At 42.2% G+C, this 22613-nt stretch overlaps 1 protein-coding gene across 2 annotated transcripts in view; it reads right to left on the bottom strand.

Moving 5' to 3' along the window:
• znf423 (zinc finger protein 423) overlaps positions 1–22595 on the bottom strand; it is a 152440-nt gene extending 129845 nt beyond the window's left edge. For both annotated transcript variants that reach the window (XM_084364532.1, XM_084364533.1), the window contains exons 1-2: positions 21351–22595; positions 215–277 (exon numbers count right to left, since the gene is read on the bottom strand). In XM_084364532.1, the coding sequence (XP_084220658.1) occupies positions 215–277; positions 21351–21390 (103 nt within the window). In that variant the 5' untranslated portion in view covers positions 21391–22595. The remainder of the gene's footprint in view (positions 1–214; positions 278–21350) is intronic.
• Positions 22596–22613: the final 18 nt, after the last annotated feature.

Raw genomic sequence — 22613 nt, 5'->3', positions numbered from 1 at the left:
TTTCCCTCCATTTTCTCCTTGATATCCCCTCTGAGCAGGCCATTATAAACCATGTGGAATTGATATTACAAATTGCATGTGTATGTGTGTTTGTGTCTGAGAGATGTATAGACTTGAGCCTCTCGTGTGGATCTGACAGCTTGCTGGAACTCAATTACGCTATCAGTGTGTGTGCGCGTGTGTGTGTCTGTCTGTGTGTACAGTATACACTAACCTGTCTGGACAGTTGATTCATCCCAGGTCCCTCCACACTCTGAGGATTCCCCTTCTTCTACCGCTGAGGAGGAAGGAAGAGGGAGAGAAAGACAAATTTTACAAAACAGAATTTTACAAATGTACTTTTAGCAAGAAATATAGGGTGATATCTTGAGTCAGACCAAGACCATGACCAAAAGACCATATCATACATACAAGTCATTTCTTCTAGTAGAAATGTCAAACATGAATTTGCTCTAGCTTCTCAACTTTGAGAATTTGTTGCTTTCCTTTGTGATAGTTAACTGATCATGTTTAATTTTAAGACTGTTAGTTGGACAAAACAAGCTCCTTGATGACAGTACAGTAATTCTCATACTAATCGTTAATGAAAATAATCATTAATTGCAGCGCCAATCTCATTTTAAAACAAATACAGAATCATAATGGCAAAATGTAGACCTTTCAAACTACTGGCTTATACCATTCATGTGACATAACACAGCTATGCAGCATTTATCTTTATTATTCATGAATTTGACACTTATTTTCACGATTAATCGAATAGTCAAAAAATTGTGAAAAATGTTCATCATAATTTCCAAGAGCACAAAGTAACATCTACAGTGACGTCTTTTCCAACCAATATTTCAAAAACCCAAGCCTCTTTAATTACTATTAGCATTTACAATTAAGAAGCTGGAACCAGAAAATGTTTCACATTTTAGCTTGAAAAACGACCAACGATTAATTAACAATTAACTTTCTTTTATTATACTCTAAATTGATTTTGTGTTCCCAAGCGTCTCCCCAACTTTAGATTCAAAGTTCAAGCAGTCTCTGCAAACCGTGACCACTACATCTGCAGCTTTATTGGAAGGGATGAAGCCTGCATGTACTGGGCTCTGCAAATGCTTATCCGCTGTAAATGTGTTATTTAAACACCTAACAATAGACCAGGGAAGCAACAAACATGCAGGTATTGACAAAGACAAGGTCCTGAGATCCCTCTGATACACGCACACAGAGCTGATCAGAGCTGGAATGTGACACTGACTTCCTGGGTACAACAGGAAAGAGGGAAGTACAGCTGGCACACAAACAGGAAATGGCTGGAGCCACCACACAATGGGGTTTCCTGTACATCCCCTCCCCACCACACAATTCTCCACTTTTCACTTACTCACCTCTGTCTCTGATCTCTCAAAATCCTAGTTCTCATCCTGCCCCCTCCCCCCCCCCACCCTCAACTTTTTATAACTCTCCTGATATTCCAACTCTCCACATCCTCATCAGCTCCCTCTTGACCCACCCCATCCTCACAATTAAAAAAAGCCAAAAGCTCGAATGAAAACAAGAAGTTATACATCAGTGAAGTGTTCCCTTTAAAAGAAAAACAAACTGTTGAGCTATTCCTTGTTCCAGCTTAACCCCATTTTTGGTGTTAACCTGTTCACACAGTCAAATATAAAAATAAATAAAAGCATAAATATCTCCCTCACATGGAACTGATTGGAAAACATAACACTATGGGCCTGAGTCACACACTTCCTCACAAACAGACCCCAGACAGTTGAGATTGGAAGTCACACCTCCTCTACTTTAGTGCTCAACACCGGAGCCCCCCAGGGCTGCTTGCTCAGCCCCCTCCTGTTCACACTGTACACCCATGACTGCACTCCCAGACATTGAGATAATTCAATTGCAAAGTATGAAGATGACAATTGCAAAGTATGAAGATGACACCACCATCATCGGCTGTATTACAAACAACAATGAGAGTTCATACTGAGAGGAAATCAAGTGTTACACAGCAACTACCAACAAAGTGGAGTGACACACGCAGCTGATAATGGGTAGAGCAGGTCTGCATTACACTAACAGCCAGAAATGCGATGCTGAGGCACTGTATAAAAAAACCCCAAAAGATATTTCATCTTCAATCCTTAGGTGCTCATGCAGTGTCATCAAATATGCATCTATGTCAGTGTTGCCATAAATGCACATTGCACTGACCCACAATTCACAAGGACTGACTCCCCCTCCTCAATAACTAAAGAAGCAAACCTAGGTCAGGACTCAAGCATTTGGATCAAGTCTGGAATCTCCCTTCAAGTATCTGGGGCTGGAGCTGGTTCTAAGGGCCAGATGTGGACCACAGTGTGCTAATAACAGACTAATGGATCCCTGGATAAACACATACGCACACACACTACAGCACACAGACATATGCACTCGAGACGGACCCACACAGGATTTTGACTTGAAGGCTGTGCATCTGCCTGAACAGAACCCAGCACGGATAGAGACCTCCCACCCTGACTAACACGTCTGCCAAACACAGCAGACAGAAACAGATGAGAGAAAATATGGGAAGAGAAAAACAGAAGAAAAACAAAGTACTTCCTCTAACCTATTATTCTCCAAAACACCTATAGCATATTATCCTGCGATGAAGCCATGTTTCGGGTTGCATTATCAATACAGTGTGGCCAGAGTGATACCTTCGTAGGATACAAAACGTAGCTGGAACTGGTGTATCAATACTGCAAGATGAGTACTGAAACCATTTCAAATGTACAGAAATGATATGTAACAATATATCAATATTTTCAACAGCACTACACTCTGCTTGGGCTTTTCCATTGCTACTTTTGGCTGAACTGAGCCAAACTATGCTGCATTGGTTTCCATTACCAGTTTAAACATACTGAGTTCTGCCAAGTCATGCCCGGGATGGACCATCTCCAGAGACGGTCATAGCGCGCTCAACCGCCTCCAAGCAGGTTGCAGCGACGTCAAGTGGGCTTTGTAATCATTCAGGGACGAATTGTAAATTTCTGCTCTACATCCATTTCATCTAGTATTTGGAGTTATAATCGGTAGATGCCAAGCAAAATCATAACAACAGCCTGAAAAACCACAATGAAAAGTAGCTGGCTATACCAACAACTATTGCTCAGTGTAATGGTAAACAATAGTAAAGACAAGCACGTCATCAGTTAAAGACACACCATCAATCGGGTAGCCCTGTTGTAAAAGAGATACAGATCCCTGCCGTGCTGGGCTGGCGCGTAATGTCAAACCCAGTCAAGTCGAGCCACCACATGTATATAGAAACAGGATTGCTTGAACCATTATTCCCTTGTCTTGCTGTGAAAGGGATTCTCTGTGTTTCTCCCTGATAAAACCATGTTCTGTTGGTAGTTATGAAGAGTTTTTGGGTGTTATAGAAAGACCTAGATGTACTGCCTCTGAAAAAAAGACCATTTTGCCTGATAAGACTGTGGGGAATACAGTGTGTTTCATTAGCCAAGCACACATAGCTTTATTTAGATTCCCCTATCCTCCCTCTGTCCCCCCTCAGAGACACGCACACACTGTTACTGTGAACCCTGCACACACCAGGGGGTCGGTGGAGGGTGTATGTGTGTGGTTGTGTGGGAAGGGTTGAGCATGCTCACACGTACTGTATGAGTAAAGGGAGGGAGAATTTAAGTGGATGTTTGAGTGTGTGCAAGAGAGAGAGAGAGTGTGTGTGTGTGTGTGTGTGTGTGTGTGTATGTGTGTGTGTGTGTGTGTGTGTGTGTGTGTGTGTGTGTGTGCATGTGTGTCTGTGTGTGTGTGTATACACCATTAGGAAAACATGTACTTAAGGAGAGACCTAAAATATGTCTGTACGGAAAAATACAGCATTTAAGGCATCCGACGAAAATGTCTCTCCACAAGTGTGTGTTGCTCAATCTATTTCTCCCTTCAGTACCATCACTTCCCTTGACTCTCAGGCCCCCAGTTTGACAAATGTAAATTGGCACCAGAAGCCACTTAACTACTACCAGAGTTTCAATAGGGGCTCACGAACTATCCCCTCACGTAGGTTATCATTTTTAGGGCACAATGAGTTAAGGGATATTACATGGGCAAGTCTTTCAACAAAAATAGTGCCCATTTTTTGGGAGAGGTTTTTAGGATGATATCCTAAGTGATCTGATCCGTCACAAAGCTGCTCAGGAACAGTGTTATGTTTAGCTGTGGCAGAAGTTTAAAAGTTCATCAGGACAATTAATTTGCCCCACCTGTAGTTTGTCCTCTGGTATGATGAACACAGCTGTTTGCACCTGTTCCTTCTGAAGAGACTTCTAACTCTGGACTGTTGGACATGTACAGACTCTGCTACATTTACTTTTTTTCTTTAAGTAAAACTTTATCACGCTTTTGGGTACATGAAGTTTGGTGACATCCTGAGCAGCCTAATCAGCCAGAATAAATTATATAAAACATAATATAATATATAAAAACACCACATTGCTCTCCACTTACTGAGGCTGATTGACATTCCACTATCTCAGCAGAAGTAGAAGCTGAATCTGGTGTCAAAACCTACCTAGAGGCACTATGTAGTTTTGGAGAAGAATTAGAATATTTACAATATTAATAGGGAAATAATACAAACTTAGAAATATTTATTTTTTCCATTACTGAATAAAACAAACAAGGAAAATACACAAAGGAAAATAAGGTCCCAGAACTCTGTTTGAAGCTAGAAAGGTGGCAGGGTCCGCCACATATAAACAAAGTAAAACAATATGAAATTGTGTTGTACTTTAAGGACACTTTGTTTATTCAGTTTATTCAGTCATGAAAACAAAGAGTTAGTTAATTTAATTTGTTTAGGTAGAGTCAGTCATTGCATATCTTTCTCTTCTGATTTTCATCCCCAATACTACATAGTGCACCAAACATTTCATTAAAACCAACATTATTAACCTTTGACTAACCTAATTTTGTAATGTTGGTATGTTTAGTCATTTAACAACCCTTCACTACACCAAAAAGAACAGAGAATTAACTCGGGTTTACAGGTGTATATGAGACAAATAATTGATTTCAGTTGTTATTACCCAGGGCACCGTAACATGTCTGCATGCATATAAACACAAAGACACATACGCAAACGCACACACACATGCAGAAGTAGCATAACTGTAGGCAAGCCAATAATTATTGAGACAGCAGAGGCCTACAGATCAAACAATCTGCCACAACAACATCACATACACACTGCACAAATGCTGCACAAACAAAGACCCATGAGTATGATATATATGTGAGTGTGTATGACACAAAGCAAACAAGATGCTACACGGAATCCTTGGAGCATCTATACACATTTGTGCACGCACATTACAATCAAGCCTTGCCTCTGCTGTTGCTTTTAGTTAACCCCTGAGAAACCTTAGAGTCTATCAATTGAGTGTTTTTAGATGTGTATTTCAGCAAATACACCAAATGTATTTACTGTTAATGAGAACAGTAAAGAAGTGTTTTAGCAGGAAGTGGGGTATGCTTTGTAGTTGGGCATACTTTGAGCCTGCGGTCCTCACCAAGGTATTGTAGTACCTCTCATAAATGCAGTCTCACAGCAGGGATATAAACACAGACTGTCTGTATTTATTTTTTTTATTTAGCCTGGATAACATCCACAAATTGGTGTAAGAGGTGTGAAGATGACAGTAATGTCAAAGACAAAGGCTAAGGGGAAGTTTGGTTGTCACACTATTTTTGTTTCATGCTATAGACATGATACATGTCATCAGACAGAGTTTTGGACATTTGTCTAAAGATCAGTTAACTGAGGAGGGCTTGTCCAATTGAGGACAAAAACGGTGTGCGCAATTAAGAAAAAGCTTATTTCTGGGTCATTGGTTCAGTTTAGATTTAGGGTTAGGGTTATGGTTAGAGAAGTTGTGGTTAAGGTTAGGATAAATCTCCAGGAAATGAATGCAAACTATGTAAAGTCCTCAAAAGTGACATGAATCATTATGAGCTGCTGAAGCTATGAGCATAAAAACAGCAGCATACAAGACTCCACATTATCCATTCCGTGCAAACACGAGTAACGATCAGATGCAAATACACACACTTACAAGCATGTACACAAACAGTAACCCATATAACAAATGGCAACAAAAAACTACTTAACACTCTTTTCTGTATTGTAATAGATTACTACAGTTCCTAAGACAGATGCAAAATCACACCAGTGCATCCACAGCAACAAAACAAACTATGGGATTGGAAATTACATGTTTTTTAAGGATATTTTTATGATAAGACCAGACAGAGATCAGTGCATTTGATGCAAAACTGCATCGTCTGGGTCAACATTTGAAAACCCACATAAACAACAATATGTAACAAATAAAAATAAATAATGGTGGCATAGTGCAATTGTGGCACTTGCTTTATTGAAGTACACTGTTCATGCCACTTCTTGCATTAAATTATTACTTTTATATGTGATTAGGGCAGAGTCTGTACTGGCATAGATTAATGGTTGAGTCATCCACGACTGCTTGCAGAATACATGAGGATCCTTCTCCTTCAGGTGATTGAACACCTGTAAGCATATTACAGCCCAGGAATGATATGTGAGTCCCACCTGTAGTCTCTAATTTTAGCACTGCACTGAAAAACATTTACACATGGGTTTAAGACTGAGGGCAATTAATTACATTTTCCGACACCTGAAGCACCTGAATCTAGAAAAGAAGGCCTATTTCTCTACTAAGTGCTAAGCTATTCCACACTATTCTTACAACATACTCATTTGAAGTTTAAGTGGCATCCTCAAAAAAAAAGAATTAAAAATTGACTAGAGCTTTTTGGCAGCAATGATGGGCGATAGATTTACACATTATTTGCTCTATCCACACCCAGTCCGCTACAACACATCTTTATTCTGTGTGGAAAAGAGGTTTTTGACCTGCTTCTATGACTTGACAATGAATGATTTAAACCCCTGAAGAAGTTTGTTGTACCAGAATAAAGTACTCCTAATGGAAAAGCAGGTTTACTATACTAAAGTTGGCAGATAATGCCTCATGCACAACAGTGAGCTACAACTGTTTTGGCATGCTCCAATTAAAGTTTGAGACTACATCAAAGAGGAGAGGAGAGGAGAGGAGAGGAGAGGAGAGGAGAGGAGAGGAGAATAAAGGTCTTCCTCTGCATCATGATGTTGTTATCATAAACACATATTTACACAGTTGTTGTCAGTTATTACACACATGCACACACTCAAACACTACTCCAAAGCAGCACACTGCACCTCTCCCTCCACTATCTCCTTTCTCTACCTCCATCTGTTCCTCCTGTAGTTACAGCCTCAGCTATTTTCTTTCCCTCCCTCACTTACTTTTCTGTCTTCCCTTGTTCATAACCCACATCCTGTAATCTTTCTTCATTATTTTCTCTCTCTTAAACTTAACTGTTCCTCCACTGACCAATGCTCACTCTCCATGCTTTGTTCTACCATCCATCTTTCTCCTTACCCATTTTCATTTTCATTTTTGTCCCTCTGTCTCTCCCTTTCTCTATCTCTCTTCTATCACATTCCCACTCGCTCTCCTTCTATCTTTGTCTCACCCTCTTATCTGTCCCATGAAAGCACTTTTAGCCTCAATAAGAAAACCCTTTGTCTTTTTTTCCTCCTAAACAACACATGCATGCACGCAATGGTATCAGGGCCATTTATTCCCAAGGCAGCCCAAGGCTCTGGTGTTCCCAGTTCTCGTTGACGAACGGGTCACTGTGGCCAATCATGCATTGGTCGTGCGGCGCAGAGAGGCGGGATGTGGGTCAATGTAGCCAATGATACACTGGTTCTTTTCCCAGAGGGGCAGGCTGATTGACAACTGGAGCTGGACAGAAGTCAAGAGGGTAATTGTCATCCGACTCTCTATCTCTCTTTATCTGTCTGTCTCTCCTTCGCATCCAAGACACTCATTTTCTCTCCCTCCCTCCTCCCTTACTATCTCCCCCGCTCACCCCCTCTTATTTCCCCTCTCCAACCCACTTCATAGCCCCCACCTCCCCTCCCCAACTCGCCGTCTCCCTATAGCTCCAAGGGGACTCTCTCATTGGCTGCCCTCCCTGTCCCTCAGGAACGACTTTGTGACGCTACTGGCCGAGAGCTGATGCCAATCTCCATCCGCAGCCCGCCCCCCGGGAGCCCCAATAACTTCAATGGCCTGTGTCAAGCACATACACACACATAAGCGAGCACTTCTAGCCAGGGGACGGGGACAGAAGCTGATTAACCAAATACTTTTATCAGCAGTAAAACCGCTCTCTCTGCCTGCCTGCATTCTGAACAAAACAGCCTTAAAACACATAAACACACAAGCAGACACACATCCCAAGCACTGAGCCATTGGCCAGAAACACCAGGCTAGTCTGGGGTTTGGGACAGTGTCAGTGTGTGTGAATGTGTATATGTGTGTGTGTGTGTGTGCATGCATGCTTTTGTTTGTGAGAGTGTGTGTAAAGGGACAGAGGTAGCAGAGGGCTTAGATGGATGGCAGAGAGAAAGAACAACAACCACACAAAGCCTGGCGGACAAGCTTCATCGCCCTCTCTATCTTTCTCATTCTGCTGGCTCTCTTTTCTACTCTTCCCTCTCTTTTCTCTTTCTCCTCCTCTCTTTCGATCCAGAATGTTTCTACTGTACTATCTGATTTGGTTGTCATACTATTCCTATTGTTATTCTTTTCCCTTCAGCCATGACTACATTTTCTTCCCGTCACTTTTTAGTCTGCACTTCCAACTCACCCACTTTGCTCCTCACACCTTCTCTTTTGTTTCTTGCACTATATGAGGTCATTGTGGTTTTAAACCATGCTGTGCTGTCCGACTGAGTTGCTATGCAACCTCCCCAACATCCCCAAATTTACCCCTAACAAAGTATAACATAAACACGCGCTCTCTCGCTTTCTCTTACACAATAATCGGCAGCTACACATCCCAAAGGCTTTTGTTAGAAAAAACATGGATGCAAGACTGAGAGATGGAGTGTAAAAAATTTAAGGATTTCATCTTTTTTTAAACTCCAGTGTGCTAACCCTGCTTGCATAGTAGATCTACCAAGCACATATACACAAACATTTGCATGCAATGTACATAAAGTCAGCTGTACACAAAAACATGAAACACACACATCACAGCAGCTTATTACACACACCAAATTCACCTCTTTTAACATAGAGAGAGCAGAACGCTCATTTTTACACACACAGACTCAAACAAGCGCAGAGTTTATGTTCGGGGCCAAACAACACAGCTTGAGATTAAAGAGCCTCTCTGATCTGACATTTGTTTTTCTGTCTGTCAGAGAGAGTGTGGCAGGAAGAGGAATCGATAGCAGAGGATACGTGGCGAGGGGAGGAAAGGAAAGGAAGGAGAGTGAGGAGTAAAGGGGGAAGTGTGGAGTAAGATGTAGGAAGGAAATGGAAGTCAGAGGAGGAGAGCAAACAAGGGGATGAAAGCACCAGTGAGGAGAAAGATGAGAGGTGAAGGAGGGCAGCGAGGAGAGACATAAGGAGTAGGACAGAGAGAGAAGAGAGGGCAGGAGGAGAGGGAAAGCATTCCTCTGGAGTACCTCGACTCTGGGGAGGGCTCCAGAAATAACTGAACTAGAAGTTTCCCCCAGCAGCCTCCACTCACCATTACAGACTGGGACGCACACACAAGTCAAATAAAAGGCACCGAGTTCACCATTAGAAGACCGAGCTCCAGTGTGAACACAGACTCAAATGTTGTCAAGAACAGCTGAGACAAATTATGGGGTATAGCAGTTATCTTGCGTGCATATACACACGAGTACATGAACAGCAAGAGCAGTGAGGGCTGGAGGGTGGAGGGGAGGGGTACATAATTGCCTTCTCTTGTAGTACAGGCTTGGGAGTGCTTTTTGACTGAAGACACCAATTTCACGCTAAGGCATTATTTAGCTTGATACAAACTTGATTAGGCTTTACAGGAGGAGGGAGAAAGAGAGCGAGACAGTGAGACAGAGAGGAAAAGGGAAATAAACAGCTTTGTGTCATGCCGCATCGCTGGCGGAGAGATTAACTTGCTCGTCACGCTCCTTCTGGGAGTAACAAGAAAAATATACACACAGCGCGTGTGTGTGCTCGGAGCGTGGCTGCTTGTTTGTTTGTTTGAGTAGACGTATAATCACGGATCCAAAAAATGCAGTTTTCATTTTTCAAATTAACTTTTTTCAAGGAAATGTGTAATATTTGTTGCAACGTATATTAAAACTGAGATTAAAGTAGGCTTTGGGTCAACTGTATCACCAAAGGGTTACGATTTTTGCTTGTATTGCTTAGCAACAGATTTTAGTCCCAAGGAGAAAAATAAAATCAATCAACTAAGGCTTGAAAAATAGGAGTGTCTTAATCACTATCTCCGTGTTAGCTCAGAGGTACTCAAGACCAGATTTTTTCAGAAAAAGTTCTGTTGGGTAGAGGAGAGGAGAGGAGAGGAGAGGAGAGGAGAGGAGAGGAGAGGAGAGGAGAGGAGAGGATGTGCTTGTCCCTAGACTGCTTATCAACTCGGAGTCTATGGCTGACAGTACGTCTGCATTTTTAAAATTGGCCTGCACTGACCAACACACACACACACACACATACACACACACACACACCTCAACATACAATCTCTTATTCTCTTTCTGATTCCTCCAACACTGTCTCTCCATTTCATTTTCTTGATACGGGCATAAAGCTTTTAGTAGGGACCAGAGTTACAAGAGAAGACAGACACACACACACACACACACATATACACACCACATGCTGTTGTTTTAGCACAATACAAGTAAAGTCTCTGGCTTTTCTCCACCTGCTTGTGCAGTCATAGAAGAGCACGTTTGCTCTTCCAACTTCCGAAAGTCTGTTCTAAAATTGATTGATCTTGAGATCGTGCAGAGAGGAAAAACATGATGTACACAAAATAATTTAACCTCGGACACTCATAAAAAAGCAGCAGCAGAACTTGTATAAAGGTTGGAATAAAATTTCCACATGTCTGTCTGATTTCAAGCATTCTGCTACGATGACTGGAATACTAATATTCGCTTACTGCCTGATTCTTATTGTACTGCCATGACAAACATTACTCTTTAGCTCAGTGCATACTGATAATACAGTGTAAAACAATGAATGTTGACTTTTATGTAAGTTTAGTTTAATTGAATACATTTTTGCTCTTTCAAGTGTTTCAAAATACTTAATAAATATCACATTTACAATCAACTAAGGGGCTCATATTTACTGTCCTTTGCCAATATTTACATTGAATTTATAGAGTAGTTGAGTAAAAACAGACTGAATCTGCTGAACAGTGCCACAAAGAGACTATGGATTAAGTTACAAAACGGGTCATAATTAAATTGATTATTTGGAAGAAATATGAGGAAATATTGAAGATTATATGAAGGGATATTAAATAGACAATTTCTTATTATCTTTCACACTATGTGTTCAATCTCATTCAGCATGGACCCTCTCTCTGCCTCGCTCTGCCTCACTCTCCCGCTCTCTCACTTTCTCTGGTCCATTGTATGTCTCACAGCGGGGCGCCCTTGCCTTTTGACTGGGAAGTGAATGAAAAGGAGTTAGAAAAACCAACTGAAGACTCGAGCACTAAAAAGAAGCATTGGTAGGTCTATAGAGGGGCGCACTACAAAGACACGGCAGAGTGTCCAATAAAAAAGGAACACAACACAAGCAGCTTGTTCTGTTGAAGACTCCACGCTCTGAGGACAATGCACATTAGTCTGGGTCCATATTGTGTGTGTGTGTGTGTGTGTGTGTGTGTGTGTGTGTGTGTGTGTGTGTGTGTGTGTGTGTGTGTGTGTGTGTGCGCACACATGTAAGCACAGGGAGAAAAAAACAAGCATACCGATTGACTGTGGTATTCAGACAGAGCAGTATGTGCTTAAAAGTTGTACAGATTGGTAGACATGCAACCACAGTGCAATCAATTTTTACTTTTCATTTTTTTTATTTAATTCCTTTGCCAAATAAAGATATCTGGGGGGAAAAAACAACTGGTTTCCGAAAGAAAAAACAAATTCATAAAGAATAAGTTTTGTCTGAAAACCTGACTCGACCAGTAACTTTTGACCTGACCTGGCTCAAACTCAGGAGGTTATGCGGGGTCAGATCAGAGGGCATAAAGATCTAAGAGTCCACACACACACACACAAAGATTTCCCATTTCCCAAAAGTCACCCTTTCATCAACAGCAGTGTGTGTGTGTGTGTGTGTGTGTCAGAGAGAGGGAGGGAGGGTAGTCTAATAAATATATTATGCATCAGCCAGGTGTGCAGTGGGACATTGCTAATTGCCCCCACCACTAATGTTTAATGTACAGAATAGGAAGGAGAAGGAAGGGGGGAGGGATTGCTAGAGGGAGGAAGGAGTGATGGGACGAAATGCATGAGGCTACAGGAGAGGGACCGAGGGAAGACTTAAGTCCAAAATAGTAAGCTACTGTTCCTGTTCCTACACCAGTTCCACATCATTTATCACAGATATGGATGCCTACTGGCCAGATCAACATCATGATCTTGCCAGTGAAATTCTTGCTGCTCCAAAGAGTTGAAACAACCTCTAAAAGCTACAAAAATTAAAAAGAGAAAATAATGATTTTAAAAATTTAACTTTATTATGCAACGCAAAAATTAAGTAGTTAATAACACTTTCCAAAGCAAAAGATGTGCTTATTCTCTATTGTCGCATATCATTGTAAATTGCATCCTTTTTTGGATTATTAAGAAGAATTTTGGACTGTGGCTCATCCCAAGTCAGCTTTACTATGACATCATTATGTGCTATGGTAACTCGTACATTAGCGTATTTGACATAAAAACACTGAATGAATGAATCAAAACAATATCGATAACAAAATGAATCTTTAGTTGCTACACTTGTTGATACCTAGGTATCCAATAAAACAACAGCCACCACAGGACATAGGACCAAACCAAACAACCCAAACCGGGGACCCAGACTTTAAACTTACGTTGTTCCGGTGCGTCTAACTTTTTCATTTAGGTGCACTTGCACATAATTAAAGTACACCCAATAAGACAGATTGATTCAGTTTCTGTACATATTATGTAAATTACTGTAAATAGAAATAAATAAACGTTTTTTCTTTATTCAATCACAGCACATGTAACAAAAAAAATTCTATAACCTCAATGGTTAATAAAAGTTACAAAGTGCTGATGTTTCACATGCTTGACAAACTGAAATAAACATAAACTTCAGATATCACTGATATTTTGGGGTATTATAATATACACTCTATACACTACACACTGCGGTCAAAGTGTTGAACAAAGAAACAAACATAATCTCTTAGTAAGATATGCTCATACACAAACTCACACATACACAAGTAGCCTTGCAGGGAAACTTAGAAGGGCCCATGTCCTCTGAGACGATCTGTGGTGGGGGGATACGGGCTTGGCAAGCTAGGTCTGGATTGACTAAGTGTGTGCGTGTGTGTGCGTGTGTGTGCATGTGATAGTCACACCAGCATCATCTTTCTCTTCTTAAAAGCTGAGGGCATGGCCATGCAAAGAGCTCAGCTACACTGTGCGCGTGTGTGTGTTTGTGTGTGTGTGTGTGTGTCTCCAGAGGGGTGGGTGTGTGTTAGGGTCCAGTGAGTTTGCAGCTGATAAACGAGGCTAGCTAAGCCGCTACAATGGCACAGTCCTGGCCCATGACGCCCTGTTCTCACACACTCTGACACACACATGTATACGCACAACCACACCATGGCTGGCTGCTGATAAGGAGTTGTCGCTGGCATACACACACCTCACTGTGGGACTTTCACCCTTTCTGGACACACACATGATTTCACAGACACATACACACCAGATGATATGACCTTCCCCCATCTATTATTCCAGACAAAACCTAATTTTCACCACACAACCTGATGAAGGAATGGTACTCAGTGTTTCCCAAAGAATGGCTGTGTACTTGTGGCGTATTTTATAAAGCTGCCCAAAAAACACACCTAGTATTTTGAATTTTTTGCACCCACAATTCTGCTGTCATAACAACAGGTGAGCTGCGTGTGGCAGTAGCTTGTTTATTATGTAGCCAATTAAACCCAACGCGGATCAAATGAAATCGCATCAACCAGATGCATGTACGAGTTGGTACAAAACAACTGCATTAGTAGGCCTACACTAAATAGTTGTGTTAGTGCGTTTACAGGAGAGATGTAAGACCAGAGAGCGTGTGATTGACAATGGATGGGAGGGGGAAGAGCGAAGGCAAACTGTCCACGTGTTAATCGATCGCGGATGGCGTCGTTCTCTCGGACAGATTAAAAAAAACAAAAGTAGCCTATGAAATGCGAAGATGAGTCACCAAATAAACTTGGGCGGACATTAATGTACATTGGGCGGCCCGTCCTAGTAAAGCATATGTGTAGGAAACACTGCATACTCATCAAACCATTAACTGATACAGTATTTAAGCTCAATTACACAACTGTACTTGTTTCTCCAGAGTGTTTAGATGATTTCTTACTGGCTTCCAAAGATTAAAAAAAGATCATTTGATTGTAATAAAAAGGTATCAAGAGTAGACACATAAGTGAAATCCAGTCAAATGTCTAATGTGAGAGCGAACACAAGACATACAGTACACTGAGTTGGAAGGAAAATAGAGATGACTTTCAAAAACTATTGCAGTGCGCATTCAAAATGTACCTGCTCATAAAGGACCGATTGGAAAAACTACTTCACAGTTGACACTGACTCCGTAGGAGTATCAAAACTTTAATATTAAAACTCAAATTAGCTGATACCACATGAGGTATAACCATCATCAAGGGTTAACCCTTACCCTCTCTCAACATGGTTTTGTGTCTAATCTAGTCTAGGACTGGCCCTGATGATTACTTTTTCATCAATTAATTTTTTTCGGAAGGTTTCTTTTGGCTGGTCAGGCAAAAACATGTCTGCTCCAGCTGAGGATCGTGTCTGAGACCTCCAGAGTTTTGACTGCGCTCTACTCTTTCCAGTAGGCCTTTTACATGGAAGACGTTTTGGCTCGTCGCAGTAGTACCGGTACATGTGTAACTAAAAACATTAATGACAGCGAGCAAACACTCACAATACCGGGACCCTGAAACCAAAGCAGCTAATTGAAATTCAGCTATCATTAATTGTATTATTTACACCTGTCCTACTGTGACATGTCAAATGACCAACTCTACTCAGTTCTGTTCTACATTGATTGTATAGTAATTTGGTTCTAATTGAGTAGAGATCAACATGACTCCAATTACATTCAATGCATGGTACTGCTGGGCTCCGCCAATCACATTAGCTTGTTCTGTCCCATTAAAAAAAACAGCTACCAAAAACTTGAATCTACCTCCTGCTGAGAAGTCAATGGAATTTCTAACAAAGCTCTCAGAAAGCCATTTAATGGTTCAGCAAGCTTTAATGCAAAGCCAATACAAGCTTTTATACAGGAGTTACTTAATGTGGCTTTACACACACTGTATTAACACTATGTGTAGCTGCAACTGGAACTGAAATAAGGTGTCAATAACAGCAAAAAAGGGGCCTTCCAACACTTTACCACTCAGATGTAACTGCAAAAAAAACATTGTTGTCTTCAAGTAATCCAAGCCACATGTGTAGGGTCTCTGAGTTTTATAAGAGCCAGTTGTCCTATGAAAGTCTGTGTGCTCTGCCAAAGGGTGACATTAAACTACGCTAATGGTAATGCCAGATGTAGAGAGAGAGGCAGAGAGAGGAAGAAGAAACAGACAGGAGAGTGAGGAAAGACAAGAAAAATAGGAGATTAACTGTACTGTACTGAACACACCACACATACAAATATTTGGATGAGTCAGCGTCCTTGCACACATGACCTTCTGTTTGTACTGGTCAATTCTATTTTGCCTATGTAGGAGTATCATAATTAGATTCAGCAACCTCCAAATTGGCTTGTAACTTGATGACATTTCCCACCACAATTAATTTTTACCCACATTTGGCGGGTTGGCGGTTGTTAATTTCAAGTCTTGAGCAGTTAATTGACAATAACTTTAACTCCAGGCAATGAATAATTACTATCCCACAGTTTCTTATTACATTTAACTCACATACTTACATGAATTGCAGTGCAGCCCTAACCGGCGTTTAAAAGGAAGATGGTGTAGACTACAGCTGAAATGATTCGTCCATTATTTCGATCACGATTTTGAGTGAAAATGCAATATATTTGTTGGCTTTTGCTTCTCCAATGTGAGGATCTGCTGCTCTACCTCAGCTTACATTACAGGAAAGTGAGTCAGCTGAATACAGGCAAAAGTTCTCAATAATTCAAATGAATCTGTTTACATAAGAAAAACTGTACACAAACTGGTGGAAGGCGGTGTAACCGAGGAAACTGTGAGGGCATGTGAAGAGGTGAGCAAGAGAAAAAAAAAAAAGATCGCAAGAGCTGGAGAAGGAGAAGGAGACTTCCATTAGCATGGAAAAGCTTGGCTCAACACACACCAACAGCACACCAAACCTCCACCATCTCTCCCTCTTGGTCAAAGGGCTCATTTGGCTCCACTGACTATAAACAACACTCTAAACAAACCAAATAAATGCTAAAAACTAAGTGCTCCCTCTTTCCCCCCCTCTCCAATCTTCCCTGCACTCCTCCATCTCCCTGTCATATGCGCTCAACTCCCATTTAATGTCCTGCAAATGAAGCGGATTTATTAATGTGTAATTAAGTAATAATCATCACTACATAATGCATGAGAGACTCAAGGGGCTGAGAGCTGAGAGAGAGAGAGGGAGAGATAGGATAGTGAGGCTGCCGGAGCAGACAGAGAGAGGGAGATTTTCGCTGCCTCGCCTCGCTAAAGACACACATTAAAAACGGATTAATCCACTGAAATAATATTTTGATAAGAGAGAAGCCGCGCTCTCTCATTTCTTCCTCCCGCTCGCCCCTCCTTTTCTCTCACCCCATCAGCTAGTTTCATGGCCCATCATCGCGCCATTAGTCCGTGTTCAATTAACAGACTGCAATTAGTCAAGTCCCCCTACTGTTAACAAGGTCTAATCACTGTAAAGGCTAGACTGGTCAAGTAAATCTATCAGAGGAACTCAGTCGCAGTGGTGAAACACAGAGGGGTAGTAATATGAGGACTGATACTGCTGTTTCTTATCGCTGCTTTGATTGGACCTTTCTATGGCTATTCAATTACATTGGTCTATCAAATAACATAACTTTACAATAATACTGTAAATGTTATTATATTGTAACTAAAGTGATAACGTCACAGTCCTACAAGGCATTGAAATGTTTTCATAATTTGATTTTTAAAATTTAGGCTGCATGTTAAATTAAAACCTACAGAATGTAAACAATCAGGAAAAAAATACCCAAAATTTTAGTAAATAAATGAAAAACAACAGACCATAAAAAGACAGGGATTTTGAAAACAGTACAAATCAGCCAATAGTCTACATCAGGGCTGCACAGTAAACTGTTTCAGCTTCAACATCACAATGTGCACATGATGTACCATGTCAAGTAAGGTTAACTCAAACAACTGGCGCTACAACTTTTTTGCTGCTTGATAGAAAAGCAAAACTCACATGGTTTTCATTGTCCATGTTTATTCTACAAGAGACGTCAGACTAATATTACCTAATTTAGTCGGATTTAAGGGTTCTTAGTTTGTTGCGTGTTTGATAAAATACACTTCCCTACAGTCACCCTAGAAATATTCTAGAAATATTTATTCTTTCCAAATAGAGCTATTTAAGTTTTCTAGACAAAATTCCCATTTTTTCATAATGCAATACATATCACAATGTCAGTTTTTTACAATACCGTGCAGGCCAAGTCTACAACTGGTGAGTCAGACTAAACAACAGAAAAAAGAAACAGATGAGATTTATCGAAAATGACCAAACATGTATTAATACCACTTTCACCCATCAGTTGTTGATTGCTTTAGTCTTGCCATAAATGTAGCACTCTGCAAATAGGAACACTTACAAAAATTAACTTCCCCTGTAATATAGCACTTGGTTGATATTTATAGCAATTGGTGTTGCACAATATGGTAAAAGGAAAATGGCATACTTATTAGAATCACAATTTTTATCAAGGTGTGTAACTATATTGCTGTTTTGTCACGCATATATTGTGATTTTGATGATATTTCAACTAATTTTTCAGCCCTAACAGCAATACATTTCAAATGATTTGGGCTTAAAGTCAGCTGAGAGCAGTAAAAGCAAATAGCAGAAATGATTAATATGGGGGTCATAGGCAAGTGTATCAACGTGGCCATCATCTCCTTGTTCAGGAAAACTGTGACCAAGTAAAGTGACAATAAAAGATCCCTGTATCACACATCAGCTATGAATTTCATTTCCAGAAAAAAAAAAAACAATCCTTTCCGGACCAGGGCCCCTCTGAGTCAGTGCAAATCTAAAGCAGGAGATGGCTGAGGTGGGACTTTGTTATTGTTTTGGCATGCCTGGCTGGCCAGTAAGTCCGTAAGCCGGCCAGCCAGTCAGAGTTGGGTGAGCAGGTGAAAGACAGAAGAACATGAAAACACAGATAATCCCCCGGCGATGCTCACCTCGTCCTGGCCTCCACTGCTCCCTCCCCCCTGCCCACTCACCTGCTGTGTGCCACTGCGCTGCCCCCAAACACCCCTCCTCTCTCTCCCCTTTACCCTTCAACCCCTCTTTCTCCTCCATCTCTATCTCCCTCTCCTCCATCCCTCACTCCATCTTCCCCCAATGCCAGGTCTTGCCAAGCTGTCAGTGGGGCAAGGTGTGGAGGGGAGATAGCAACACGCATGCACTCACAGATGCATGAGTACACATACACAAAACACATGGTGCTTACGCAAGCTAGACTACAAGGGCTGTGTTACCTTTGCTGCACAGACACACACACAAGCGCGCACACACAGAGTGGTGGTCGTCCGCCTCAGCTTTGCTTCGCTCTGCTTCGCTTGGCTGCCTGACTAAAGCTAAGCTCTGGTTATCCAGGCTGCTGAGACTGGGCTGCCTTAGTGACACACACACTCACACACACTGAGAGACACACACACAAGGTGCGCATGACCATGATGCATGCAAACACAAAGACAAGAATGTAGATCTTGCAAGCATAAGTAGAAACACACACACACACACACACACACACACTGACAGAGCAGCAGTGGACAGATTCACTGGTCCACAGCAGCTGATTTGTTCACTGACAAACTGCACCGAGCATCAACAACACTACAGCAGGGGGCAATCACATCCACATTCAACCTCATCTTACACATACTGATTAGGTGGGTATCAATGACATATTCATACAGTACCATGTATGAATGCTGAAACTATTATTTTCATGATTTAAAGAAAAAATAATCTTTTAGGACACATTTCGTAGTCTATCAAACGCCAGTTAATTTATTATATCTACAAAACTGTTTTAATTGTTTTAATTCCAGTTCTTTATAATGTCTTAGAGTGTGGAGAAACATTGGAAACAGTGGCCGTAACAAGATCATTGGTCAGATTCGAACCCAAGACCCTAAATAAGAGGTATTCATCCTAGTCTCTGAAATATGGAGAAACTAGTAACACGCATGCCAAACTAAGAGACTTTCTCCTAATTTCCACTTTAAAAAATAAAATATAAATTTTAGTATCAAGTATTGTTATCAGGCAAGACAAATTTAATTAGAGATATAAATATGAGCAGTGTTAGCACTGTTAACTGAAAGTGAAAGCAGCTACACAGTAGATTCCTGAGGAGGCTGTGGCATTACTCACAATCACATCCTCTTCCCTACAACATCCCTGTTAGCCTGAATAACAACTGTTTCTCAAACTTGTCAGTGTCCCTGCACATATAGCCCACAGTTATAGATGTTATACACATCCCAAAGCAAACACACTGACACACGCTGCTGCTACATGTGTGGCATGTAAGAAGCCTCAGCACTATTGACAAATGAATCCCACCCGGTCTCAGATGAAACAGGCTTAACTTCAGGATCTGCAGGAGAGGCTGCAAGCCTCCAATGAAAATCGCGCTGCTAATCAAACTGCCCACCCACTCAGTTTGAACCACTGTCAGAAATCAGCTTGCTTCCCAGACAGTCACAGAAAGGGAAAGCCTATATGGTGGTGGAGGAAATGGGGGAGGGGGTGGCAACCACATGGTCAGCCTGTCCCGTTGCCCATCTGGGTCCCATAAAGGAAACATGGAGGCCAAGGCCACCACATGCCCTCATGCATGATGCCCACTCACCCATGCACTGCAATGAATACTAGTTTATGGTAATGGAGGAAAGTGAGGCTTCATAAGGATTTTTATCATATAAATTTGGACTCTTCCTCAGGAAACTTTAGGAAAATTAATCTGTAAATTCCAGAGTTGGTCCTCACATGTGCCCAACCTTGTGGGGCTTATTTACTAAATGAAATGGGTGGCCTGAAAACCTGAGAAAAGGTCAAATGTTCCCATAAATACTCTAAAATCAAAGATTTAATACATTCATACCCAGTGATGCCTTGCACCTCTCTTAAAGAGTGGAGAAGGTCAACGTTCAGAGAGAAAATCCGATTTCTAACTACAGGTTTGATCGTTATTTTGGTGTGAAAAGGAACAGGTTTGGCAATAAAGACGTACAATGTGGAGGCTAAGTGACTTGATTCGGGGTCAAAAAGTCACGTTTACGACAACAAAGCAGCAGTGGTCTGCAATACATCACAACATGAGAATAATCCAGATTACATGGGCCCATTAACCAAGTGGATTACAACAAATTGATCCAAAAGCACAGCACACGCTGTCAGAAAAACGACACACCAGTGCATCATCCTTCAAGTTGTGACAGTGGCAGCTAATTGAAAACAATTACGAGCGGATGGAGAAATAAAGCTGCGGCTCTCTGAAAGCTTCATTCTGACAGTGGTAGACAGTAAACTAAACTATAGGCGTCCCTTTATTTTACATTTACATCATTTTAACAGCAATGTGACCAAACTGCTTGCTACAAACAATTAGTGTTTTGACAGTAAAAGTGAGCCAGCACACTAATTGTTAAGGTAAGAGACAGTCACCCACCTCAGAACGACACCCAAGGTGCCTGCAGATAAAATTAAATTAGCTAGCAGACACAAGAGTTGGTCATGAAATGTTGGTCATGGTTTTGGTCGCGTTGTCTTCTTCAGCCACTCCTGAGTTAAGTGTCCTTTCACACCAGCTTCAAAACAAACAGTTTCTTACCTTTGACGGAGCGCGGCTTGGCCTGTTTTCGTCTCGACATCTCTGGACTCGAGCTGCTTCTTTAATTTTTATTCTCTAATTGTTTTTGTTCCGTTCCGTGTTTTCAGCTGACCATACAGGCGGACACAGTCGGGTTGTCTTTCCTCCTCCTCCTCCACTTCGCTGCTGCTTCTTCGCCTGTTGCAATGCGGCAGCTTCAGTCTCTGAGTGGGGAAACGGCCGTTAGTCCAACGACAACAAACCAACACGCGGGGAGTGAAGCGGCTCGGGGGGCGACGCTCAGCTCCTCCGCTGCGTCTTCTTCCTCGGCGGTCGCTCGGGTTCGCGCAACCTGTAGAATAACCGGGAACAACTTCCCGTCTCCTTCCTCCCGGTGACGGAGCTCCGCGACGACCACAGCCTCGCGCGTCTTTTTTCTTATCTCTTCCCCCGCACGCGCGTCGCTTTCTCCGGCGCTGCCCGGGCGCTCGTGCCGCTTCCGACTTCTTCCAGCACGGGCGGACGAGCTGCCAGCCACGCGCGCGGCGAACACCTGAGCAGGTCCCGCGCGGTACTGAGGGAGAGTGACAGCGGCGCCGTCCGAGTGCGAGCGGGCGGCCGTGCCACAGCGGTACGTGACGGTCCAGGTGAGGAGAGGCGACCGAGAATGTTCTTGGGGAAATTGCTTTTTTTTTTTTTTAAATCGACCGTGGCTTCTTCCCTCGCGCTCCTCGCGTCTTCGTCGGGGCTTATTTAGTTTATCGAAACTGTTTCAGTCTGTTTTGTTTTTCTTTTCCCTCCAGGAAAGCGGCACCGACCCGAACCGACCAGCTCCCCGTGTTCCGTCCCGCTATTCTACTCTGAGCAGTGGTGGTGGTGGTCTGGTGGCATGGACATTGCGCTCTTCCCCTGCATTTCCACCCCGAGGGGAATACTGCTTTTTACTACCCACGCTTTCTTTTTGTTAATATTTCTCAATGCCCTACCGGCGGTATTAATAGCAGCCTAATATTTCTCCCAGTCTAACCCTTCGCTAGCCTCTGTCTCCCTGCTTTTTCTTTGTCCTGACTCTGGCTACCAGTCTCCCTCCTCCTCCTCTGCCTGCCTCTGCTGGCGGGGCTGCGGCGCAGACACACATAATAAAGCCAAGGCAGGCAGTGCTTGGCTGGAAATGTAGCCGCGTCCCAGCAGGGGGATGTGAGAGAAGGGTCCCGGCGGGGGAGCGCTCTGATCCCGCAGGGAGCAGCTCGGCACAGCCCGGGTTGGCTGAGGCAGAGAGGCAGG

Source organism: Pagrus pagrus, assembly GCF_965226575.1.
Source record: "Pagrus pagrus genome assembly, chromosome: 10".
NCBI lineage: Eukaryota > Metazoa > Chordata > Actinopteri > Spariformes > Sparidae > Pagrus > Pagrus pagrus.
This window is presented reverse-complemented; position numbering and strand designations above follow the sequence as displayed.